This window comes from Corythoichthys intestinalis, chromosome 12 (genome assembly GCF_030265065.1).
Source record: "Corythoichthys intestinalis isolate RoL2023-P3 chromosome 12, ASM3026506v1, whole genome shotgun sequence".
NCBI lineage: Eukaryota > Metazoa > Chordata > Actinopteri > Syngnathiformes > Syngnathidae > Corythoichthys > Corythoichthys intestinalis.
The window spans coordinates 31,931,171-31,958,618 of NC_080406.1; the positions used below are offsets into that span (position 1 = coordinate 31,931,171).

Consider the following 27,448-nt stretch of genomic DNA (forward strand, 5'->3'; position numbering starts at 1 on the left):
TTGTTTAACTGCAAATAAATCACTTTCTTTTCCTGAGATAAAGAAAAACAAGATCAGACATTTATATGTGAACATTTCTAAATACGGAACTGAATATTTAATGGGGTGTCCTAATTTTTCTACATGACTGTACATATTTTAGTTTACTTATCATAATCATTAATATTTGTATTGTGTATAACCAGGGGTGCACATATTTTTTTTGCCCAGGTTCTCAGAGGAGGACCCGCCTGATTCGCTAAAATTATGACAAGCTTTACTTAGAGCCAATTACCTTTAATTAATTATATTAACAATTAATGCTTGATTAACATCAACTGGCACAACAAAATTGCCATTACTTTAATAACAATAATAATAATAACACATTTTATTTGAAGGCGCCTTTCTGGCACTCAAGGTCGCCGTACAATCATTTAAACATATAAAAGGTGAGAAAATGAAAGTATAGAATGTTTAAGGAAATTTAAAATACTAAAAGAGATATATGGGCAGTTTGAAGTTAAATGTAAAGAAATAATTATAAAAGCACTAATTCAAAATAAAGGGCATTATGCGGTTCCCACATTAACCCCAAGACTTTGTAAAAGTGGGATGTCCTCCTCATAAGTGCATGTTTAGCTTTGCGAAATAAGAGCAAAAACACGTTTGTCAGTGCATGGCGCTGTTCTTCATTAACTTTATTCCACCACTTGTCCATAGGGCGAGTGGGGTGCTGTCTGACATCGATAGTTTGCTTAATTGCCACATGCTGTTTTTTTTCGTGCTTTTCAAAGTTTGGATGGCTGAAATTCTTTGACCCTAGATAAAATGCGCTGCTCTTATCAGCGACATTGGGATTCTCACGGCAAATTTTGTACCACATTTCCGTGCGAGCATCATTTGTTTCTAGCCATGGTCCTCCTGCAGCCACTTTTCAGCAAAAGTCCTTTTTTTCGGTAACTCCGGTGACGTCTCTGTCGTCTGTCTGTCTCTTTTGACGGGGGTGGGGGAACACGGAAATAATTACTCAGTGGGGCCTGCCTCTTTGACATTTTGAGAAGTTATTTTCTCCTCGTGTCCGCCACAAATACAGTGGTCAGCCACCGGTACGCAAAAGCGTATGGAAGCCGTTGAGAGCCAGCGCGTTTGTCTACGTCCAGTACGCATGCGCGCATGCGGACCACTTATGTGCACCCCTGTGTATAACCCTTAAATACCTGCAATATGAAGCAATTATCAGAGAATCCCAAAATTTGAAAAATAAGGTCTTCATGAAACCTTTTTTTCAATTTTGTAAAAAGTCAAAATGAATATGTGTAATAAGTGCTCTGATATCTATAATCCTTGCTAAATCCTGTTTTTCGCATGGAACCTGCAGATGCATGTGTTGACTTGCATCCATCATTTTTTTTCCAAAAAGAATTGTCAAAATTTGGAATTAGTCTCAAAATCATGAAATTTTAGGTGTATCAAATGTGATACGTTTGGCAATAAAGGGATAATACAATTTTCGGTACAATTTCTATCGCGTTGCTTTCACTTAAAAAAACGAATAGACCTACTTCCACAAAATTTAAACTCTTTGGCTGCCGATAGACATCAAATTCATTTGAACTGCAAATGTTTCATTGCAACTGACGGCAATTGACATCCAACCCATTTTGACTGAGTCAAAATGAATTGGACGTCTATCACCGTCAATGGCAGCCTAATGGGGTACATTTTTTGTTCATGATTTCTTTGCTGGCGAAAGGAATTGGAAATATTTTAAACCCCAATTTCAATTTCATGAGGCTATTTTGATTATAAAAGGCAGCAGCAGCATCAAGGGTGAAAAACGATCCAAGGATCCCCGTTATGCAGGAAAGCTGTGAGGCGCCTCGATAAAAAGGTCACACTGATGAATAAATGATGAGGATCCGCCTTTGACCAATCAAGCATACGTACTCCAGTTTGTTGTATTTTTTTATTTTCTGAAAGAACATCAAGTTACAAAAGGGTAAAAGAGCACTTTGCTGGAATATATACATTTATTATCATTATTATGCTTCTTTATAATACACAAGCGCAGTAGCAGCACACCTGTGTGACGCTGGCATCGTCGATACGCAGGTGGACAAGGCCTCCAGTGGTAAATACAAAGCTAAGGTGCGACTGTACATTGAAAATATACATCACGGGGTCACAAAAAAGATGTAGGAAATGGATGCTGGAAATGTTGACGATTGACATGGATGAAAAACGGAGGGAGACGTTGGTTGTCAAAAGTTCTTTCCATTTTCTGGAAATGCTGAATGAAAAGAGTTCATCTAAAAGCTAGAATGCTGTGTTGCTACCTAACACAAAAAAATCTAACACAAACAGGCATGAAAAGGGCTTTTGAAACCTCATTTTAACAGACAGCAGTGTGAGAGGGGCTTTTGAGGAGTGAAAACTTGCAGTTCAACTTCAACAGACTTCACGTCAGCAGCAATAAAGTAACTTCTTATACCAATTTATGTTGAAATCTGCAATCTGAGTATTAGGGCCAAACAAAGAACAAAAAAAATGGAACTACAAGAATAAAATTGTAATACTAAGTGAATAAAAACATGTTGAAGTGAGAAAAAAGTTGCCGTATTATAAGTATTAAGTCATAAATTGTAATATTACGAGATTAAAGTCGTAATATTATGAAGAAAAAAGTAATATTATGACTTAAATGTAATATTACAACTTTTTCTGGTAATCATACTCCAAACGACTATATTCTGGTAATATTTCAACTTTTTTCTCATAATATTGCAACTTATTTCTCGTAGTATTGTAATGTACGACTTTATTCCTGTAATAATTCGACTTTATCCCGTTTGATTGGCCTTAATACTCCATCATAGTTGACGAACTCTTCATAGGAAGAACCCTTTTTTTCTCTCTACTGCCAACAGATTTGTCTGGCAGGGCACACGTGATGATGAGAAAAAAGCAGTGTCAACAGGGCTCATGTACTTGAAAACACGCAGGTGGCCTTTGCGCGCATTCACGTCAAAGAATAAAACTATCAGTTTGGTATTAAAAGACAAAATGAGGGCGGGGAAAGGGTGTGTCCGTTCTTGCTTCAGGGACGTTTCACAGAAGAAGTAGTCGTCATGTAGACTGGGACACATGCACTTACACACAAACACACACACACACATACAGGTGCAAAGTACTATTTTGTTTAGAGGAGGGGCTTCTGGTAATACGCCCCTTGTTGGTGGTGTTGCTGCGGGGCGGCGGTGGAAGGAGGGAGAGGAGGGTAGGACCCGGGCGGCATGGTGGTGTTCATGTAGGCTGACATGTCCACTGGCATCTGGGGGTAACCGGTGCCACCGGCTGCCGGGTTGATGTAGTGATGAGGATGCGAGCCAAGGTTGCTGTTGTCAAAACAAAACTCATTGACATTCAAGTTTCGCATTAACATGTTTTTTTTTCTCTTGGTTAGGATGTGTGTTTGGACAGCAATGAACTAATTAGCTACCAATGACAGCACTAAGTGTCCAAACTATTTTGATTGAGAGTGCTGGCAGCGATCCAACCCCAAGCCAAATTGGATCGGGTGTCAATCGCTGTGAAGGGCAGTAAAGCAGGATCATTCAATTCCAACTATCCCGATTCAAATGGATTAGACGTTTATTTCCGTCAATGGCAAAAATGGGTTAAGATGTTAGGAATAGGGATGTTTCGATCGCATATTTTTCCACCAGAGTCAGTCACCTCAGGGGTTGACAATACAAATGGCCCCGTGGCCCAGACGTACTTTTAATACTGTCAGGACCGCACAAAAAGCTCCAGCCACTGGTCTGGTGAGGCCGGTAAAAATAAGTCAATTAAAAAAAAAAAAATTATTATTTCACATTAATTCCCAGTGGTTCCGTGTTTTGCTGACATTACGCTATCCCGATCAAAGACCTTATATTCTATGCTGCAGCCGTTGCTCTTTGTGGGCGTAAACACACCTCCTTCGCTCGCTCGCTCCCGTGTGAACGCATGCAACCTGAAGTTTCTGAAACCTGCAGCACCCGGCCAAGCACCGGGGAAAAAAAGACCACTCAAGAAAGAGAAAGTCGTAATTGCCATGTCTTTGACTTTCGGCATAGTTTCCGTCATAAGTTCACAATGTGTGATATTTTCTTATCGTATGTGTCGTGAGCACGCATTTTAGCTGTGTTTGGTTGTGTCATCCACGTGACATGTTGCGCCTCCCCCTAACCCTCCCGGTCCACACACAGGCATAAGGTCGTGCCCATTCCAGGCTCCTTTTGTGAAACATGTGTTAGGTGATGCTTAGTAAGTTTTGTTTTCTTATCTTGGCTATGCCACTTTGCTTTAGCCTTTAAAGGTCTGTGCTGAGTGATCATCCCACACTGAATGCAGCTTGTAGCATTAGCATCAGAGGCGTGCGAAATTTCCGATTCTTAGATTATTTGCGTTTCGGCCGTGGAAGATTCGAGAATGATTCACAAACATCCAAATTCGGATTATTGAATTATACCAGTTAAAGCGGAAATAAAACACAGTCAGCGCGGTCTTCAGGACGCATTGAGGAACGGACCGAGAGTAAATATCATGTTCAACTCATGCCGCTAGATTAATAAAAAACAATAATACCTGACTGCGGCCGTCAGCCGCTACAAATGGCGCCCAGTTGCTAGTTGCTACAAACATACGGCTATGGTAAATATCACATCTATCTAGAACTAGATGTGAAATGACAGACGACGGCCGTGTTAGATCATATACCAAGAACTAGATGCAAAATGACACTTTCCCGCGCTAGTAAACAGGCGCCATCTTAAAGTGCATGTGACACGAAAAAGCATGTTTATTTCATAATACACGCGGTATTTTATGCTCCTGAATGATATGGACCGCTTGGATGTGTGTGGAAGCGATCACTATATTTATTTAGTTTTTTTGAATCCCGCGCCATGAAAATGAGTGACTTCCGGTCTTGCATTGAGGAGGAGGGCGCTGTGACGTGTACGGGAGAAGGACTCCTCTTCACTATACAGCCTACTGTTGTGTATGAGGACTAAGGATTCATCTGATTTTTCGGAATAATATGTTTATTTTTCGCATCACGCCAGCCAAACGACTGCAGAAAAATCTTGCTGTATGAGGGAGAGGCGTGTGCGCCTTTTTGGAGTTTCAAAAGGTTCCCATTCACCGTGGAGATTGGCCAAAACAAGCCCTACTACTGTGGGACCATTAGATTTACGAGGAAGTGAGTAAACATCTTGTTTTGTATTATGTCAAATACGAATACAGCGATTACAAAGTAAACACTACAAACTTTCTTTAAATAAAGGACTACTTACGTTTGATCATTGATAGGCATGTAAAAAGCTGCACGTTAGCTGCACAACAACTGCAGCCGCCCTCCTCTGGGGAACGAGCTGTAAATTGATCTCCGCCGGGCGGTTTGCCGATCCGCAAAGACAATCGACAACCCAGTCGTCATGTCAAATAATCCGGGCTAGTTATGTGTGATTTTTCGCTTCAAAGACTTTGAAACATAACTCGGTTCGGGTTAGCATGTCGGCTAGCTGTCACGCCTCTTGGTTTGTTTACATTCTCCGAAGCTGGTGAAGGGAAATGACAAATGCCCGATTTAGGTGTCATAAAATATCGTTCGGGAGGTGCAACAGTAAAGGTGAAGTCGACAGTTTTGACCATTATGGAGTAATTTTGCCATGTCGTCTTGAATAAGTGCATTTTTATGATTTCATATTCCGTTTAGCACAAGACTGTTATTTGTCATGACCATGCCATTTATTTAGCAATTGGGGAAAATACTTGGATAAAAAGAATATCCTGTAAAAATATTGGAGAGACAGAAACAATGACATCTCGCAGCTCTTGGATTAATATTGGATTGAATATTGAAGTAAAGAGACTGAAAAAATGACATTTTGCGGCTCTCTTCGTTGCGTTTTCCTCGTTGTGAATAGTTCCCCCTCGACGGGCTGACTGGTCCTTCTCAAGCCATTTATTTAGCTATTGGGGAAAAATACTAGGATAAAAAGAATATCCTGTAAATATATTGGAGTAGAGAGACTGAAACAATGACATTTTGCTGCTCTCTTCGTCGCGTTTTCCTCGTTCTGAATAATTCCCCCTCAATGGGCTGTATAGTAAAACCGATGAGTCCAGTCTCCCGCTGACGTCACCCACCTGTTGGGGACGCTTGAGCCCTATAATGGTAGGCGTGGCTAACCGGCAGATTAAAAGACTAATTTCTCTTCATCTGCGCTTTGCTAAATTGTTGTATATAGTCGAATCGTCTCAAAATATGATTCTAATTCACATAATAATGCTATTTAAGACTTTTTTTCTCCTGTCGTATGCTCGTTAAAGCAGTAGACTTCTGTAGAAGGCTCTGTTGTAGCGAACCTAATTACTTTTTATCTAAAAATAATCAATGCATCAATAATCGATTTAAAATCGAATCGGAGCCTCTGAATCGAAATCGAATCGTTAGGTGCCCAAAGACTCCCACCTCTAATTAGCATAGCGTTCCCATTAGCATCAGCATTTAGCGCGATGACTCTTGAGTGTCTTCTTAAACGCTTGGAAAACTTTTTACATACAGTTCGCGGCGTCCAGGTGAGTTTAATTAATTCCATATGTGCTGTTTTCCTGCTGAGTGTGTGTTATCATCATGAAGATGATGATGTCCTTGTAGACTCTACAGTTATGTGCTCGCCTGTCAATGTTCATTTGAAATTGTTGGAAACCCTTTATTTATGCGGTTAGGGTTATTTATTTTTTCATGTACTAAAACTTTTAAAGTTTGTAGACGAAAACATTTTAAGAATTGTCGACTAAAACCAGACGAAATTTGAGTTTTTGTTGACTATAAACGAAGACGAACACATTTTGAAATAACTAAAATAGGACTAAGACTAATAAGTATTTTTGTCCTAGAGACTAAAATTAAAAGAGCTGCCAAAAACAGTTGTAAAAACATGAGACAATATATTGGTTGTACTTTTACCTCATGTATGTCGGAAGTCCAGCTTGGCTGTTGTTGGGCAGAGAATGCAGTGCTCCAGGCTGGTCGCTGGGCATACTGTAGGCTGGTGGCTGAGGTACAGCAGGGGGTAGGTAGCCAGCTGCACCGGCGGCGACTTGGCCATGGTAACCCTACACCCAACCGGAACAAGTTAGCACCATGACAGATATGTCTTATGTTGTCTGAATATTGCACGTACAAATTTGTATTGGAATAAAATATTTAAATTCAAATATTTCCTCATTTTTGAAGAAACCACTTATTGTAATGCGAACGACAAACATTGTTTTTCTTACTCCCCCCCCCCAAAACAAAACAAACAAAAAAAAAACACACATTAGTAATCGGTAATTAAAGTCAGGCAAGAAAATGGCAAAATTTTCTCCCGTTTAGTCAGCAGACTATTTTTACAATTAGTCGACTAATCTAATAATTTTTCCAGTTTTTTTGTTTACTAATTTAGCAAGGACATTTTTGATGACGTTTATTAATTCACAAAAACATTTTGGAACACTTAAATTCTTTACTAATGTACTACACGTAAATAACAACATTAAATCACAAATAAACAATGAGGTCAAATGCTGATAGCATTAACGAGTGCAAAAGAATGAAATGTAAACAGATTCAGAACACTGACTTTGCCTTTCATACATGATTCAAAACAATTAAAAAAAAAAAAAAAATCTAGCAATAATATTATAGCATACTACGCGTACTATATATAATAGTATTATAATCATTGCCAATCAGATTTTTCATAAAGGGTGTCATTTTTAAAGCTATTCTTAGTGTAGAATCTTAATTCTGAACTATGTGGGATTAACTCCAGAAATTGTTATTTATATGACGAACATGACGTGCTTTTATTTTTTAAATGTTCACCGGAAGTACGCTTGCTAAACTGCTAACAGTAAGCTTTACACTCCGCAATGTTTACAGTGTTTAATATAGATGTGTTTCCTTATTTTGTAAGTCTGAACTTTAATTCTACGGCGTGTTGATGAGCAATAAACGTCTGTGAAAGGGACTGGAGTCTCATATGCCATAAACATGCACGAGTACACGCACCCACAAATGTATGCATGCATGCACGCGATAAAATGCAGCCGTGAGAATTACCGCCCTCATTTTTATTTACCATGCGATAAATGGACTTACTGCATATCGTGACAGGCTTAGCAACTTCAATAAAACATGTTGTTAGTTAGTTTGTTAGATGGATTTACAATCTGCCAGCTTGTAATTGTCTCCTGTCGTCTTCCAAAATTACAACTGGGTGACAACTTAGGTGTTCATTCACGGCCGACGTGCTGCCAAGCTTGGCATTGAAGAGACAGGACACAGTAGTATACCCTCCTTTGTTTCGTTAAAATAAGTCAATGTTTTGGCCGCTCTGATGCGCTTTTCTGGCATTGTGCCACTTACCTCGCTTGCATACCAAGCGTCCGACATTAAAAAAAATCTCCCGACACTTCTCCCCCTCTTAAAAATTTTCTCCTAGGATCTACACAATTCACGTAGGTCACCCTTTTTGAAATCAAAACGGCAAACTAAAAAAACAAAGTGTAAAAAGGAGTTAAAAATTGAATGTCAATCTTTCAAGAATTAACTTGGAGAAAAAAAGTCAGTCTTTTTCTTTTTTGAGGCACAAATGTAAATCAAAGTCAGATGAGGGAAAAAAAAAAAGTTAAAATTTTTTACCTGTCCATAAAGGTGAAATGTTCTGGAAGTATGTTCTGTTTTTTTAAAATATAAAAAAAAAAACTTTTTTTGGGGGGACAAAATTTTGTATTTTTTTTCCTCCAGAAAAACATCACCAAAAAAATATATATATATAGTTACACCTTTTTAGATCAAATTACAAATATACTCCCTTCATATTATTATATAATATACATAATAATATATATTATATAATTTATATAATATATATTATATATTGTTATTATAAACTTTTCCTCACGAAAAATGAAAAATAATATATTTATTGTCGAAACATTTCACTCCGACCGATAACTTGATTGTACTATTTATGCTCACTTGGATGTTAGAAAAGCAGAAACGAGGGCAGACGTTTGCTGCCCATTGAAGTGTACATTCCAAAATCTCAAGGGATGAACGCTAACATCAATCATTGTAGATAAAAGAGGCCGGGAAGGGAAAAAGGCAGGCACTGGAAGGCTCTCTGGGGACGGGGAAAAAAAAGCCTGCCTTACTTACTGAACAAATATAAAAAGACATCAGCATGTGGCAGTATAAGCAGTATGTACACGTCGAGTCAACACGCCGTCAAATAAAGAATTGTGATCTCCATCACCCGATCAACTGTGACAATATTTTTTGCACCACTTCACTCGCCTGTTTTTTATCGACTCGTCACACTTGACGAAGCGAAAGATGAGGCTCAGCTGGCGCGCTGTGGATTTATTTGGATGGGGATTATTTCCGGTTTGAGTCTTATACCAATGTGTAAAAATCTGAATTAAAGAACTAGAAAATGCAATCTTTGGAGAAAGTGCATGGAGGTGCTTTGCTATTAATTTTGGGGCATCTTCGGGACACTTGTTAGCTCATTAGCTGCTATTGACTGCATTAGACAGCCAATCCATTTTCACTGGGAGGGGCCTTTTATAGGGTTCTTGCACCCTTTAAAAAGTCAAATTTAATCCTTTTAAAGACATTTTTAAGAATTTAAGAATATAATTTAAGATCAAAACATGTCGCAATAATTACCGATGATGAAAAAAAAAAAAAAAATCACTGTAACTGGTGTTTTTCCTCCTGTCATGTGCAACTCGATAGCTTTGACACCCATTGTACCTAATGAAAAAGTCTTTTTGCAGACTTTGCACTAGGGGTGTGCGCCTCTGGGTACCTCAGGATTAGGCATGTGCCGATATGATATTCTAACGGTATGATAACCTTTAGCAAAAATATCAAGGTGTTGCAATTTTCGCTCTAAAATGTGTTACTTTAAGATATCTGGGTTTAAAAAAACAAACAAACAAAAAACATTTTTTCTATTGAAGTTTTTATATTTTTCAAAACATATTAGCAAATTGGAACATAAGTATAATTTTAAGGTAAAATTAAAAAATATGTATTCTAAATAAAATTAAAATAAATGCAGTCCTTTAGGTGAGCCTAAACCCACAGCTCACCATTATAATCATAACAAAAATATTTGAATTATTTTCCATAAAAAGCACGTGTGTATGACTCGTATCATGTTTACATTATAAACACACTCTCTTTCTCAACACAGAAAGTTGCCAGAGAGAAAAAAAAATGTTTTACCACCGCTAGACACACCAAACACGCTCGAATTAACTCTCGTAACTGATGGGAAACGTTCATAACAGTGTTTACTAAGCTTTATTTTTTTATAAATGCAAAATTATATTGGAGGTCTTGCCACCTCGGTAGCCACCTTCCCCAAACATGTTTTACATGTCGGTTGGCCGTCCTCCTCTATGGCGCGGCCCTCTGTAACTTTTCTGTAGCCGAAGTATTCCCATACAAGCGATTTCGTTTTCTTCGATGGGGGGAAAACGATCAGGAGTTTCAACTCCTCCAGCCCTCGTGTAGCACATCTGACTCACTGACACTGAGCAACAACCGGTGTGGGAGGTTTGAGCCTTACAGGTGCAAGCGAGGGATTTCTCCATGCATTTTTGGGACATAAAAAATAGGTAATACCTTAGGGACGGTATGATGGAAATTTTGTGCGGTTTTGAAACCCTGACGTTTTCATACCACGGTATAACTTGAAAGCGGTAATCGGCATATGTCTACTCACCATACGATTTGCGATAACAATCTCACGATAGCAATGATCTCACCATATGGCGTCACAACAATTATTGATACATGGGTCAGGAAATCATTCTAGGATATTCTACAAAACAACTAATAAACAGAAAAACAAGCGCTTTTCATCCTTCTGCTGTGAACTGGAATAAGTTTGTCACTAGTAGACGTCCAATCAGGATTGGACGTTTATGGGGCTCAGTGGCAGCCAATTCCAGGCAACGAGTTCATTTTGGTGCATTTCACATCCTTTCCTGTTGATTTCTTGTCACTTCTTTTTCCTTCCACTTCCTTTTGCTGAGAACTTTACGGGTCACTTGCTGTTGATTTTGGGGTATTTACAGGTCAGTTCTTGTTGATTTTGGGTTAACTGAAAAGGAAGAATGTCCCTAAATAAATAGGTAACTCAAAATCAACAGGAAGTAACTTGTAAATGCCCTAAAACAAACATGAAGTGACCTGTTTCAGATGTACTGTAATTATTTACTGTATAAAAATTTGGTGTTCAAAAAGTCTTTTTTCAAACTTGAGTCTTGAAAAAGAGGGGGTTGTCTTATAATCAGGTCCGTCTTATATTTGGGCCAATACGGTAAATCTATCGCTGTTAATTGTGGTAATGTCTGTGTCAATGGCGGGCAATGAGTTCCTTGTTAATTTTAGGATATTTACACTTCACTTACTGTTGATTTTGGGTCACTTCCTGTATATTTTGTATATGTATAAAATAATGACCACCAATGGAAGTTTTTGCAGGTCCAAGTTGAAAATCTGAGAAAATATGAGTGCGTAAAAACATTTTTTGTGTGAGTTGTGTGCCATTGAAAATTAATGGGTCCATTTACAATGTGTAGGGAAGGTTTTGTCAAATGTTGGCAGAATTGTACGTTTTTGCCAGTAAATTGAAGGATAAACGGCATTTTGAAAATCAGAAATTTTATATTTTTGCCACTGGAAATGAATGGCCCTTTTTTGTCGAAAAAAAACATTTTACCACTACTGCATCGAAAAACCTGCGTTTTTGGGAACGTTTTGAAGTTAGAACGGTGTGAAAATGTGTGGGCTGTGCGGCACACCGAAATAGTGGACAGAGACACAAACACAAATTATAAATGTGGGGAGCTTTGCAAAAAATCCCCACAATTAAGAAAAACTAGTTCTGACCTGCATGGTAGCTGGTGGGGGCGTAGTTCCAAACTGGGCCATTTTAGAGTAGGACTGGTAGAGTGGCGCCTCATTCATAAGCTTGTTATAAAGCTCTAGAGCTTCCAGAACCTTCACGTTGAGCTCCGACAACTCTGAGTGCTTCCTGGATTGACAAACATGTGATTCAAACCGGTGTCGGTCCAGTCAGCGGCTCTGTAAATCTCTTACCTGTCAATCTCTTGCAGCTTATCGTCAATCATGGGGTTCATCTGCTCGCACGCGCCTGTTCAATCATAAACAGTAGAGAGGTGCTTAATGAAGCTTAGGTGTGTTTACAGTCGTGTGAGGCTTTATACCTTCCAGCTGCATCAGCTCGGATGAGTTTAGATTTGGATCTGCAGGATCGGTGTTCTGCAGCAGTGCCAACGTTTTGTCCATCTTCCCCTGAGTGACATTAAGTGGTTTAATGCACATATAAAATTCAGATTTTTTGTCAGCCAACACAATCCACACTCTTTGACCTATTCAAACAACTCCAACCTCCAAAAATCAGGTTCCACTGCCATTGACAGAGATACGTCCACTCATGTCTCTGTCCCTGTACAAACGCAATGGATGTCTATCTAATGGATGTCTATGTCTAATGGCAGTTGATAAAATAACTTAAAAGTTGTTAGAATACACGGAAGGTTGTTAATGTTTTTGCTTAGTTTTGAGTGTTTTAAGTCATAATTTTGCAAAGTTTGTGTGTGGTCAAGGTAAAAACAACTCAGTTTTTAAGCTTATCTGGTTCCGATGAGTTGACATACCTGGAAAAACTTTGAATGTTTAAAATCGAGTAGAAATTGGAAGTGACATGCACACTGGAACACATCAATATTCATACTTCTGTTTGTGTTGCTTTTGGAACAAAAAAAAACCATCTTTTAAAAATGCTGAAACTCTGCTGGAAACTTATAGAAAATATGAACTACGGTGGTAAGAAAGGGGTCCCTTTCAGTCATTCTCTGAAGCATTGTAGACGATTTCTGTGACATATCAATTAAGCAAAAAAAACAATAATAAAGAGGTTTAAAACCTGACCTCATCAATGAAAATGGGCTCAGGCTCAATTTTGGGTTCGACGATCGACTCCTCTGCACTGACCACTTTCTCCACTGTTTGCACTGAATGAAATTTAGAAAAAAAATATTTAAAAAAGAGCGACATCAAATCAATGCCATTAAACTGCGGTGACCTCCCACGAGGGGGTGCTATTAACCTGTTTCTGGTTCAGTGTTCAGGTTTGTGGTGACAAAATTGGACGGGAAGAGACCAACGCCACGATGGTTCTCGCCTTTCCACCAGTTTGGATCACTAGAATGACAAAAATAAAAATTGAGACTGCTGTTCAAAAGTTGTAACTTAAGACCTTTAACCCTTTATGAAGCAAGCAGAGGTGGGTAGAGTAGCCAAAAATTGTATTCAAGTAAGAGTAGCGTTACTTCAAAAATAATATTACTCAAGTAAAAGTAGTCATCCAAAATATGTACTCTAGTAAAAAAGTACTTGGTGAAAAGAATACTCAAGTAATGAGTAACGTTGTGAGTAACTGCTTACATTTTTGTTTGATTGATTTATTTATTTTTTAAACAATGGTATTTTTTCTGAGCACTAAGTTATCTATATGAACTGTTGAAAATAATTCCGGCGAGAGAGAGAGAGAGAGAGAGAGAGAGAGAGAGAGAGAGAAAAAAAGAAATTTATCCAAAGAACATGAGTGCCCTCTAGTTGAGAAAATAGTTCCTATTTTGAATAGTGAATACTGTCGTTCCTTCCTAGTTACTATTATAAAATTAAAAGGATCCTATCTCTGGTTTTCTGTGGTCAATCGGAGCCAAATAAAAACTGGGAAAGAGGTTAAAATCGGCGCTTTCGAGACATGTTGAGGGCAGCACTCTATGTCAAATACTTCAATTTTTACGGTGCTTTAAAGACACCACATGATTGAACAGGCTGGGGTAAAAATAGAACAGCAAGCTTGCGTCTGATTGGTATAATGGAATCATGTGATTATTGTTGCGACGTCTCATTGTTGAAATTGGTAGGGCTACTCTTGGCATCGCTAGCAAAAACAAATAAATAAATCTAATATGTAGAATAAAGAAAAAATGGAATGACTCTTGTGTAGCCCAAAGCAGCGGAGTAAAAGTAGCGTTTTTCTTCACAAATCTACTCAAGTAAAAGTATGGCTTTGTAAAACTACTCTTAAAAGTACAATTTTTCAAAAGAAGTTACTCAAGTGAATGTAACAGAATTATTATTGTATTTTATATCATTGTAAATCAATTTATGAATACATTATTACTAAAACAACATTAATCAAAATGAATAAAAACAGATATGCACACTTGTCACAGCTCCAAGTAGTGCTTGAAAGTCGATTATTTTTCATAGTATTTAACTCATTTCATGCCATTAATGGCGATAGATGTACAGTTAATTTAAACTGCTAAATGCTCTGGCTGGCCCGCAGCTGTCGCATGGTCGGGGGGTGGGGTGGGTTGTCAGGTTCCTCTCCCCCGGATGCGCTCCCCTCAAGCGGATATGGATGGAAGCCTCAAACGCGCATGCGAGCGGCCCTCCGAGCGGAGAACTTTTAGTGCCATTGATGGTGCTAGGCATCCAATCCATTTTGACTTGGAGGGGTGGATAGTTAGCCCCTTCCAGTCAATGCCGTCAGTGGCAGCCGATGCGTTAAATGAGTGCCTTTTAATTGTAATTCATAATCCATGCATGCATGCAAGTGTTAAAAACTTAAATTTGAACTTAAAAATGAACCAAACGCTCTTAAATTGTCAACCGTACCTGTCATCCAAAACCAGGATGAGCTCTCCGGCTTTGAAAGTGAGCTCGTTGTCCTCGGCCGCCTCAAAGTCGTAAAGTGCTCGGACTTTGCGCGCTTCCTGCGTCGTGCTGCTGCCTTCGCTGTTAGCGTAGTTAGGGGAATCGGCGGTCAGCGTCGGAGGGCGCGATTCGGCCTGCTGCTTCTGTTCTTGCAAGGAGAGCTCGATGGCTGCCATGTTACGAACACGGAGGGGATAAGTGTATTGAAAACGTGTTGAGCAACTGCTGTGAATAGTAAATCACAAAAACATGGGGAGGACCAAAAATGCTAATACTGTATTTTTCGGACTATAAGTCGCAGTTTTTTTTCATGGTTTGGCTGGGGGTGCGACTTATACTCTAGAGCGACTTATGTGTGAAATGATTAACACATTATTATATCATTTCTCATGTTATTTTGGTGTTTTGGAATCTGAATAAGTCTTAATAACTATGTTACATCATCATGCCGACCACGTTCGCATTTTGTTGTTCATGCATAATGTAACATTATCATACTGTACACTTATTCAGCATGTTGTTCTCGATTGTATTTTTATTTTAAATTGCCTTTCAAGATCACATATCTGTTCTATGTGTTGGATTTTATCAAGTAAATTTCCCCCCAAAATGCGATTTATACTCCAGTGTGACTTATATGGGTTTTTTTTCCTCTTCATTGCGCATTTTTGCGCTGGTGCGACTTATACTCAGGTGCAAATTATAGTCCGAAAAATACGGTAAACAGATTTCTAGATTCATTAGGTATGATCTACCTTTGGCCAGATCATCGTCATCCATTGCTTTGCTCACGGCAGGAGCGCTGCTGACCTTCACATTGGATCCCTGAGGTGTACACAGAAAGAGAGAAGGTTAACAAAAAGTGGGGTGCGGTTAGCATCAAAAGCTAGACGCTACCTGCGCTTCCTCTTCAGAATAGACAACTCATCTGCTATAAAAATGTCACCCTTTCCTTTCAGGTCCAATCCATTTTGACTGGCAGCTGTCATGCACTCCCAGCCTCTACAAGTCACAATGGAATGGACTTCTATCACCGTCAATATCAGCCATTGAGTGAATGCCTTTTCATTTTGTTGCAGCTTGTTCTTTCCCATTCTCCACTATTACACATCCGAAAAATGAAATGTTGTGTTTTTTTCAATTTAATAACATGTTTTCCAGATTATAAAGCCCACCTGATTATAAGGCGAAGTAATGTCACTGTGTCATTTGTTCTTTATCTTTTAACATTGTAATAATGGTTTTGTGTGTTGCTGTAACTATGGGTTTGATGAACTATGAATGTCTGTCTTGAGCACTTTACTAGAGGGTAATGAAATCAGGCTTCAAATAGTGTCCAGGACATTAAGCACAGCCAGAATTCACACGTAATCAATTTTGGAGGAAAGATGACGAATTTTAAGTGTGACTTATAGTCTAAATAATATGGACACCCATGATAAAGGCGTTGTCTTTTTCTTTAAATAGCATACGACAGGAGAAAAAAAGTTTTATATAGCATTATTATGTGAATTAGAATCATATTTTGAGACGATTCGACTATATACAACAATTTAGCAACGCGCAGATGACGAGAAATGAGTATTTTAATCTGCCGGTTAGCCACGCCTACCATTATAGGGCTCTAGCGTCCCCAACAGGTGGATGACGTCAGCGGGAGAATGGGCTCATCGGTTTTACTATTCAGCCCATTGAGGGGGAATTATTCAGAACGAGGAAAACACGACGAAGAGAGCCGCAAAATGTCATTGTTTCAGTCTCTCTTCTCCAATATTTTTACAGGATATTCTTTTTATCCAAGTATTTTTCCCCAATAGCTAAATAAATGGTTTGAGAAGGACCAGTCAGCCCGTTGAGGGGGGAATTATTCAGAACGAGGAAAACGCAACGAAGAGCCGCAAAATGTCATTGTTTCAGTCTCTCTACTCCAATATTTTTACAGGATATACTTTTTATCCATGTATTTTTCCCCAATAACTAAATTAATGGCTTGAGAAGGACTAGTCAGCCCGTTGAGGGGGAATTATTCACAACGAGGAAAACGCGACCAAGAGAGCTGCAAGATGTCATTGTTTCTGTCTCTCCAATATTTTTACAGGATATTCTTTTATCCAAGTATTTTTCCCAAATTGCTAAATAAATGGCATGGTCGTGACAAATAAGTCTTGTGCTAAATGGAATATGAAATAATAAAAATGCACTTATTCAGGACGACATGGCAAAATTACTCCATAATGGTCAAAACTGTCGACTTCCCCTTTACTGTCGGACCTCCCGAACAATATTTTATGACACCTAAATTGGGCTTCTGTCATTTCCCTTCCCCGGCTTCGGAGAACGTAAACAAACTAAGAGGCGTGACAGCTAGCCGACATGCTAACCCGCGTGATGTTTCAAAGTCTTCGAAGTGGAAAATCACACATAACCAGCCCTGACGACTGGGTTGTCGATTGTCTTTGCGGATCGGCAAACTGCCCGGCGGAGAGCAATTTACAGTTCGTTCCCCAGAGGAGGGCGGCTGCAGTTGTTGTGCAGCTAACGTGCAGCTAATGTGCACGAGGAGAGCTTTTTACATGCCTATCAATTAGAGATGCACGATAATATCGGTCACCGATAATTATCGGCCGATAATGGCAATAATGACGTCACACAGATAATCCAGATAAGACGAAATTCAACTGATAATGCAATCCGATAATTATATACTTGATTTAGCCTCCAAATGTGCGCAATGAACAGTTTTGTCCACTTCTGCTAGTTTTAAGCAGGTGTTTTTGCAGTGTAGTAATGCGATATATGTTAGGAATGGCTTACTTTTAAAGGCATTTTTGTGCAACTTGGGTGTTTACTCTCTAAGTAATTTTTGTCAAAAGCTTACCATTACACATCATTGCCATTGTTCAGTTGTTGGAATTTACTACTTGTTCACATTTGATGTGGAAAAAAAATAGGACTAAATTACATTTTTGCACAGTAACATTTGCTCTTTGTATACTTTAAAATTTTACACACATATTTGAATAGAATTATCGGAGTGACATTATCGGTTATCGGGTTGAAGGGGCAGGAAATTATCGGTTATCGATATCGGTTGAAAAATGTATTATCGTGCATCACTACTATCAATGATCAAACGTAAGTAGTCCTTTGTTTAAAGAAAGTTTGTGGTGTTTACTTTGTAATCGCTGTATTAATATTTGACATAATACAAAACAAGATGTTTACTCACTTCCTCGTATGTCCAATGGTACCACAGTAGTAGGGCTTGGCCAATATCCACGGTGAATGGGAACTTTTTAAAACTTCAAAAAGGCGCACACGCCTCTCCCTCATAAAGCAAGATTTTTCTGCAGCCGTTTGGCTGGCGTGATGCGAAAAATAAACATATTAATCTGCAAAATCAGCTGAATCCTTAGTCCTCATACACAACAGTACAGCTGTTTCGTGAAGAGGACGCCTTCACCCGTACACGTCACAGCGCCCTCCTCCTCAATGCAAGACCGAAGCCGGAAGTCACTCATTTTCATGGCGCGGGATTCAAGAAACTAAACAAATATAGCGATTGCTTCCACACACATCCAAACGGTCCATATCATTCAGGAGCATAAAATACCGCGTGTATTATGAAATAAACATGCTTTTTCATGTCACAGGCACTTTAAACCCTAATTGTTTTTTTTAACCCCTGAAGGGAACTTATTGGCTGCAATTGATGGCGCTAAACCTTCAACCCATTTTGACCGGGATTTCCCAGTCAAAATAAACCATGAACCATCTTCCATCCATTTCTGATTAAATTCACACTTCCCTATTGCTGCATATTTCCGCTCACCTCTACACCCTCTAGACCTCCAATCCATTTTGACTTGGACTGGGACTTTCCACTCAAAATGCATTGGGGGTCAAGTGCCAATGACGCCGCTAAACCTCCAATACATTTTGACTGGGAAGTCCCAGTCCCAGTCAAAATGGATTAGAGATCTAGCGGCATCATCGGCACTGAAAGATGAGCATTTACAGCCAGTCTTCCCAGTTTAAATCAATTGGAGGTCTATCGCCATCAATGGCATGCAATGAAATGCTTGCTTGTTATCATTTTGACGCCACGGGGTGAGATCTTGCATGGAGCCCCAGATCGAGGGAGATTATATCAGTGGTCTTGTATGTCTTCCATTTTCTAATAATTGCTCCCACAGTAGATTACTTTACACCAAGCGTTTTACCTATTGCAGATTCAGTCTTCCCAGCCTGGTGCAGGTCTACAATTTTGTCTCTGGTGTCCTTCGACAGCTCTTTGTCTGACTGAGGTTGTGGACAGGTGTCTTTTATACCGATAATGAGTTAAAACAGGTGCCATTAATACAGGTAACGAGTGGAGCCTCGTTAGACCTCGTTAGAAGAAGTTAGACTTCTTTGACAGGCAGAAATCTGCTTGTTTGTAGGTGACTAAATACTTATTTTCCACTCTAATTTGGAAATAAATTATTTAAAAATCAAAAAATGTGATTGTCTATTGTTTTTTTTTCCACATTCTGTCTCTCATGGTTGAGGTTTACCCATGTTGACAATTACAGGCCTCTTTAATCTTTTCAAGTAGGAGGATTTGCACAATTGGTGGTTGACTAAATACTTATTTGCCCAACTGTAAATACTGCTGGTACTATTAAAAATGACAATTACAAATAGCAAAACAAATAAATTATTAATAAAAACCAGAATTAAAAAAAAAAAAAATTGTAATGTAACTGTAATAATGGAACGAATCGGGTTCTAATGTGGCAGCCATGTTTTGCGTGCTGTATCTGAACGCAACGTGTCGCTGACGTGACAAAGAGAGGGAGCGGTGCTGTTGAGAGTTTACTTTTCCTTTTAACGTTTTGTTGAGAACACTGTCAACTGCAGCGGACAGTAGGCATGTTGTGTTGCACAAGTTCTGAAATAAATGATAAAAACCTTGACGAAGCTGGCTATTTCTTTGGCGATGTTACCACAATAATAATTGTCACCTTAACTCATAAAGACTGGCGAACAGAGGCCAGAGGACGTTATGCGGGCCGATGGACCGTCTCTTCCTCGGCTCTTAGATCCTGTAGCAAATTAATGTAGTTTCTTTTTCCAGTTTAAGTTTGCTATTCTTTCCAATGGCGTACCGCAAGTAACACGTCACTTCCGCTCATTAATATTCATGACATTAGCTACTGTTGCTAAGGGAGGACACGCTTCCGTTTGTCTCCAATAAGAAATGAATGGAAATCGTGTTCAAAGGAGATGTTTACAAAGCTAAACCTACCAATTCTCTCCGAAAATGATGTCCCTGGTGTCAAGTTCACTTGCAAAGATGTGGAAGCACATAAAAATGTTCAGTTAAAGAGATGGCTTTAGTGTCGGGGGCTGTAAAAGACGAAAAAAACGAGCCGACCTTAGCGTAGGCTTAGCTTTTTTATCGACACCTTTTTCTTACGCGACTGACAATGACATTCTCCTGTTTCAACAAGCTATCCTTTACCACCAGCCCTGTCTTTCCTATATACCATACCCTCTGGTTGTCCTACATCTCTGACCGTTCTTGGGGGTAATTTAGTTAGTTTTGTGTAGCGATCGGAGACGCTTCTCAGTGACAGCCAACGAACACTTTTAATTTTTTCATTGATAACAAATCTTAATTCTATAATTTATTTACACTTCCCCCTTACTAAGTTTGTTTTTCTTTTACAACAGAAAAGGCAACAGTGGCAGTCAGATACCATTTTAATTCTTTTCAGGTCATTCATTATCGGACAGAAGCAGTACGGCACAACGTCACGCTAAAAAATAAGTTGAAAATATCAAAATGGCTTACCTCTTCGTCCTCTAAAAGACCATGCCAACTCAACAAAATGTTTGCTGCAAATGAAATGTGAATGGATTCACCGAGCTGGTGTTAAAAGTCCGCGCAAGTTGATTCATTCTTCACATTTTTTCCTCCCGAGTTTTTGGTTTCGGGAAACGTATGAAGAAAACATACTTCGTATGTCGTAATGTCCAAAAAGTTCCAAAAAAGCAATGTGTGATCGGCTTGTTTGTTTTTGAAAGATTATCGGAAAAAAAAGTAGCAGAATTAACATTGTTTCTATGCGAGGGCGGGTCTATAATGTGCCACTTCTGCGTTACTTCCGCTTTAAGATGAGACGTCACGGTCTAAAAATAGCATGCGTGCGGTACGCCATTTGCAATGTTGATAATTGCGATGTTTGTTCACCGCTTTTCGTTTTACTCCTAAGAAAGAGGAAATGTTGATCTGCCCGCCAAGATATCTACGTCATCAGCCTTCATGCTGTGACCTGGAAATTAAATTGCTGCTTTCACACTTGCGACGTCCCGAGTAAGTCCCGGACATTTTACTAGGACGCGACCGGGTTAATGTCCGTGTCATCTCAGTGTGAGTCGACCCAGGAAATTGCTTTCAGATGTAAGGGTTGCCCGTTTAAATCCCGGGATTAAACCTGAGTTCATGTCTGAAAGGGGCTATAGTCAGTTGCTCTATAAAGAGTTAAAGATCCTCCGTCTTATCTTTTCAATAGCTGTTCAGTAGGGGTGTAACGGTACACAAAAATCTCGGTTCGGTGCGTACCTCGGTTTTGAGGTCACGGTTCAGCTAATTTTCGGTACAGTAAGAAAACAAAATGCAAAATATAAATGTGCTAGTTGTTTATTACACACCTTTGTGCTTTCAACAATAGGAACACTAGCCCAGGGGTCCCCAACCTATTCCACTAAGGCACACTGTGGGTGCAGGATTTCATTCTTACCAAACAAGATGACAACACTTTTTCCCCAATCTGGTGTTTTACAAGTGCAATCAGTTGATTGCAGTCAGGTGTGGCTTGTTTTAGCAGAAGCCTCATTGGTTCAACTGTCTCTGCTGGATCGGCTGGAACAAAAACCAGGACCCACAGTGTGCCTTGAGGACTGGGTTGAAAACCCCTGCACTAGCCTATACAAAGCTAGAATTCTGCTCAAAAAGTAGCGGGTATTTAAAGATAATCCAACAACAATTTGCCTTTCAGACCCCGCGTATTGGTCGGCTTTCTTTCTGAAAGAAAGAAGAAAAAAGAAGTCCTGTGCTAAAGAGAAAAGCAATCCCAATGACAAAGATTTTAACACGTATTTTACAAATGAAATGCCTCAATGAATCTTTTTTTTTTTTTTTTTTTTTTAATGAACGGTTTTCAAAAGCTTTATTGGTGGATTTTCTCAAGTTAAAGCGCCACACAGAAATTAATAAATTTAATTGTATAAGCAGGATCTGTGCATTCTTCTTAATATTTAATTACAGGTGTTTTAGCTCATTTCAATTTATTTTATTTAAATGGGCTAATATTTATTTTATTATGTGTTTATATTTTACAAATGTGATGTAGTATTCATTTATATTGTATATTTTATGTTGTATAACTTTAGTTCCTATGTGAATATCAGTTCCTACTTGTTTTGTTGTGGTAGGAGGGTTTTGTATTGAACACGGGCCATGTTGGTTATTATTATAGCAGAGAAGACAGCAGTAAATCAACAAAGACAAGTCAACTGTGCCCCGATCTACCACTCAAGAGATGTGATGGACTCAAAAAGTGGGTTACGATTGCATATGAGTTTGAAAATCGACCGGATCCACCCTATTTTTACACGAGTGACTTCCGGTCTGCCCGACCCTAGCTACCGGTAGTAGTATTGACGCAGGAGGGTCGCGTCTCGCGTCAAATAATAAACTCTGCCGTTCTTTGCGCGTGCGTCGCGTTGAGCCGCTTCTGGGACGTGTCTAACACGCAGCCGCACTGCGACTGGTATGCTTTGGCTGATTGACTTTTAACGCCCGCGTGTCATTGCGTTCTCCAGCGGCCACATTCTCGCGCCGTTGACGTTTCTGGGTTATACTGTCCTACCGTTTTGGTCCTCATTATTATAGCAGAGAAGACGGAGTAAATATAATCTACACAAAGAAACTAACTCGATCGACTCACAGCCTCGAAAAGTAAGGGTTACATTACGTCAGAAACTCGTTCGGTACGCCTCCGTTCCGAACCACGTACCGAAATGGTTCAATTCAAATACATGTACCGTTACACCCTTACTGTTCAGTATAGTGACCATTGTTTCTAAAAAGGTTCATCAAGACGAAAGGGCACTGCAATGACACGAGACCACACATCCTCACATTGTAGCAAACTACTTGAGACTTGCCTGTGAGGACACAGTCGGGAAGCTGATGCCGTCCTCTTTCAGCGACTTGATTGTGGCGCTGATCAAGCTGAGCTGAGGATCCTTCTGGAAGTCTTCGGCCCACTCTACCAACAGCGCCTTCAGCTTCTCGCACACCTTGGGGTGCGCCTACCAAAACACAAATACGTTCATTACTCCCCAAAAAATGTTTTTCAATAATGTAAGTATGACAACTAGGACTGGGGTATAAGGACTAGATCACTTTGTACAGTATATTCAACACTAATATTTTTGATAGGTGCACAAACCCTTCCCAGCACGCTGCGCACTTCACTCGCAAACTCTCTGGAGCAAATCTCCAAGTGGAAGATTTTGCCACAGTTGGACACGCAGGCACCCAGCAACTGAAAGTAAAAAAGAAAGTCAAATAGTTGACTTGTGGTTAAAAGGTCACACTTTAAACATTAAAAATCGCTGGTTAACATTAGCATTTGCAAACAAACAAACAAAAACATCTACTACTGAACCCAAATGCAATGATGAAAAGTGTTTTTTTTTGCAGTGTAAAGCTTACGGTTGGCGGTTTAGCGAGCATACTTCCGGTGAACCGGTGAACATTTAAAAAATAAAAGCACGTCATGTTCGTCATATAAATAACGATTTCTGGAGTTACTCCCACATACTTCAGAATTAAGATTCTACACTAAGAATAGCTATAAAATGACACCCATGTTGAAAAATCTGATTGGCAAAGAATAATTATTAATATAATACTATTATATATAGTAGTATACTATAATATTAATGCTAGAAAATTTTTTTCAAGAATTGTTTTGAATCATGTTGGAAAGGCGAAGTCAGTGTTCTGAATGTTTACATTCTATTCGTTTGCACTAGTTAATGCTATCAGCATTTGATTGTCTATTTGTGATTTATTATTGTTATTTACGTTTTAATTTGTACTTTAATAAAGAATTTAAGTGTTCCAAAATGTGTTTTTGTGAATGAATAAGCGTCAATAAAAATTTCATTGCGAAATTAGTAAAAAAAAAAAAAATACTGTATATATATTATTAGATTAGTCGACTAATCGTAAAAATAGTTGGCTGACTAATCAGGACAAAAATAGTCGTTTGGGACAGCCCTAGTCGCAATTATTTCTGATGAAAAAAAAAAAACTCATTTTATTTCGCTGTAAACTTTTACTGCTGCCACAGAACTGTTGTGTTTTTCTCCTCTCATGTGCGACTCAACGCCTTTGACCCCTATTGTCCCTAGAGAAAAAGTCTTTTTGCCACAATTTGCACCGGGCACTTTTGTTACTTTCACCAGGGGCCAACCACCTCTTAAATAAACCATCTTCCATCCATTTTTGATTAAACTCACACTTTTACATCACTGCATATCCCTGCTCATCTCTACAACCAGGAATAACCAGGAAATGGCGTCATGGCGACAACTCAAGTCGTTGACGTACGCTGAGGTTGCGGACAACATACCGTATAACATATATTATTTCCACACCCCTATATTTAGGGCACAAGCATTAATAAAACAAATACACACCATTCAATTTTAAACCTACTGCAATTTTCCATTAAAATTAAGACCATTTAAGACCTTGTTTATCATGATTTTACATTTCAGACATTTTAAGACTTTGTAAGGACTTGCGGGAACCCTGCCAGTGTATTCTTTTATACATAGAAACTAAGGCTGCAGCTATCGAATATTTTAGTAATCGAGTAATCGACTGAAAATTCTATCGATTATCGAGTAATCGGATAAAACATGTTTTTTTTGGGTAAAGAGCAATTATAAATACACATGAGAAAAAAAGACATTTAATCCAATATTGAACCATTTTCAGTCAATCCATGTCTTTATTTTCTATGTACATTGTTGAAAACAGCCAACAATTGCATCAGATGTGAATAGAAAAAAAAAATCACTGCTTTCACTCAAAAAACTTCTAGATCTTATTAAAAAAAAAAACATATTTCTTACACAAAAATATAATTACGCTTGATAACACACATCACTTGAAAGCTAGGTGTTTTTCCCACGTGTTTCAATTGAATTTCCATTTGTGTCAAGCTATTTTTAAGTTCTAGTGAAGTTTTAAGTTAGTCTACACTTTAAGTACTGATAGTATTTTGAGTTTTCGCAGTGTTCAAAATAAATGTATGATACCTGCTGTTTTGGAGCACATAGGGACCAGTGCTACTTGGTGTTTTATTCAGCAATGACTACTGAGCTAAAACTGAGTTAGCTTTCTTATTTTTTAATTGTACACCCTCATCACTCTGTTTTTTTACAGATTAAATAAAGCCTGTATGTAAGACACATTTGCCACGCATCGACAGTGGTCATAATCAATAGAAACCTAGCCCTCCGAAGGGCTAACGTTATGTGAGCGAGTGACAGTAACGTTATATTTATTAGCGCTGAGAAGTCTACTGCTTAAAGAGCGCTGCTGTTTACTAACACTGCCCAGACGCGGCCGAGTCTGTCATTTCGCATCTAGTCCTAAATGCATGCGATATCTATGAGACGCATCGGACACTACCTGCTACCACACTAGCATCATGCGGGCGTAGTTTTTAGGAACGTCGGCGTAGTTTGTAGCGGCTGTCGGCTGCAGTAAGTTTTTTTTTTATTTTTTATTATTGCTTCTTCCTCTACGCACGTCACGTCAGCGCGTTTTCCCACATTAAAAGTAGTCCGGGCAAAACGCGATGCTTAGAGCTGGCAAAATTAAACGATTCCATGAGGTGAATAAATTTACTCGGATCAGATTTTAAACTAGAGTTACTCGAGTATTCGTTTCAGCTCTAATAGAAACTTAAGGTTTTGCTAAACACTGACTGATGTCGAAATACGTCTTGAAAGTCAAGAAGCCAGTGTCACATTACTGGTAACAAACTCACATTGAGCGCCTGCATGGCAACATGAGGCACTTTATGGTTGACTCGCTTCATGATAGACCTCAGGCTGTCCTTGGCTCTGGATTAACAACAACAACAACAAAATCACAACTAGAAATACGTCACAAAATAAAGCAAAGCTTAGTTTAAGAATTCTGGAGAGTGAGTGTTCATTTCAATCCCTTATGGACATACCCATTGGGCACAGTTCCAATCCTATCACAGATGTCCATAATAAGTCCCCAGTCGTCTGTCGTGTTTGTTTCATTGGTCGCCTTTTCTGCAAACAAACATACCATTGATGTCAAAATACAGCATGGGCCAAAAATGGAGACAGAGCAAACTGATCTAAACCCCAAAACTCTGAAAAGCTTTGAGGAGTATCTTAGTATCAGGATATTTGAATATTTTTTCAAGATTTTGTTGATTTTGTTTTGTTGATTTGTTTTGTGGGATTAAGTGAACATGTAGTGAAACAAACGTGTCTCAATCATTTAGCTACTGTTGTATTACTGACATTTACTACTGACAATTAACAAATATTACACATATTAAACCCTTTGTTGGGTTTGGGTTCAAAAGCTTTGAATGTCCAACCATTTAAGATGCCCTACATTCCTATGTCCATCCATTTTAGATGACCTACATTCCTATCAGGTGATCATGACACACCAGCCAGGTCACAAAGTATTCGCATTCCTTTGTATGACCCGTTCTCATTTAAACCAACTAGTAATTGAGAAATGTATCATTTAATATCCCGTTTCGCATAGAAATATGAAACTTTGAAACAATATTGTTAGCTGTCAACGGTCAAGAAGTACACGCGCCAGGTAACAACGAAGTACATAACTCCAGCTAAGCTAAAGTTAGCAACAAGTGGACTTCTTCTCACCAAAACATAGGCAAAGATTCACTTACCCACATCTTGATCAAATGGGTTTTGGGCAAATAAAGGCATTATGAAGAGGTACAACACAGTGTCCAAGGGGATATAGTGCGGTGTCAGGTTAGTTCGATGGAAAAAGAAGCTAAATAAATATCGATTCCTTGTCCAGTAAAGTCGCACTGTCTGCACTTCCGGGAACTTGGCTGTCTTTGGAGGTGCCTGATCCGTTTTTCTTCCTTCACGTTTTTTAAAGAAAGAAAATGTATTTACTTTCATTATTAATAATTTCCTAAATAAATATTATTTAATTTGTTAATTCAAGGTGTGTATTCTTAATCTGAGCCTAAAATGTATTTATTTAACGCAGAAGTTAAGGTAAAATTGCACCCATTTCATGACGCCATCGCCTTTATAAATATCGTGTGTAGAACACTAGATGTCTAATGGTCGCTGTAAGCCAATGACGAGGAGTGTAGTCGTTGAAATAGCAATAAATTGACCAACCGATTTTCAAACAGCTTAGTTTTTCATAATAATAAACATAATAAAAAATATTATTTTTGTATATTCATCATA

The 27,448-nt window shown here is 38.8% G+C and overlaps 1 protein-coding gene across 1 annotated transcript; it reads right to left on the minus strand.

Annotated features, from left to right (window-relative positions):
* Positions 1 to 1,920: 1,920 nt before the first annotated feature.
* Positions 1,921 to 27,266, minus strand: stam2 (signal transducing adaptor molecule (SH3 domain and ITAM motif) 2). Its single transcript, XM_057852543.1, has 14 exons — positions 26,905 to 27,266; positions 26,179 to 26,263; positions 25,987 to 26,062; positions 23,365 to 23,460; positions 23,078 to 23,224; positions 15,616 to 15,685; positions 14,822 to 15,029; positions 13,236 to 13,330; positions 13,058 to 13,140; positions 12,331 to 12,418; positions 12,203 to 12,257; positions 11,993 to 12,137; positions 7,001 to 7,149; positions 1,921 to 3,377 (listed from the first exon to the last, which is right to left on the minus strand). The coding sequence occupies exons 1-14, from the start codon at positions 27,146 to 27,148 to the stop codon at positions 3,182 to 3,184; spliced, it is 1,737 nt and encodes a 578-aa protein (XP_057708526.1). The 5' UTR covers positions 27,149 to 27,266; the 3' UTR covers positions 1,921 to 3,181.
* Positions 27,267 to 27,448: the final 182 nt, after the last annotated feature.

Bases quoted from the DNA above. Each gene is read 5' to 3' on its own strand.
- stam2 (XM_057852543.1), bottom strand. From the start codon at position 27,148: ATGAAAGTAAATACATTTTCTTTCTTTAAAAAACGTGAAGGAAGAAAA. The intron at 23,461-25,986 runs GTGAGTTTGTTA...TTTTACTTTCAG, and splicing joins TTGCCATGCAGGCGCTCAAT to TTGCTGGGTGCCTGCGTGTC. The intron at 12,419-13,057 runs GTCAGGTTTTAA...AATGTCACTCAG, and splicing joins AGCCCATTTTCATTGATGAG to GGGAAGATGGACAAAACGTT.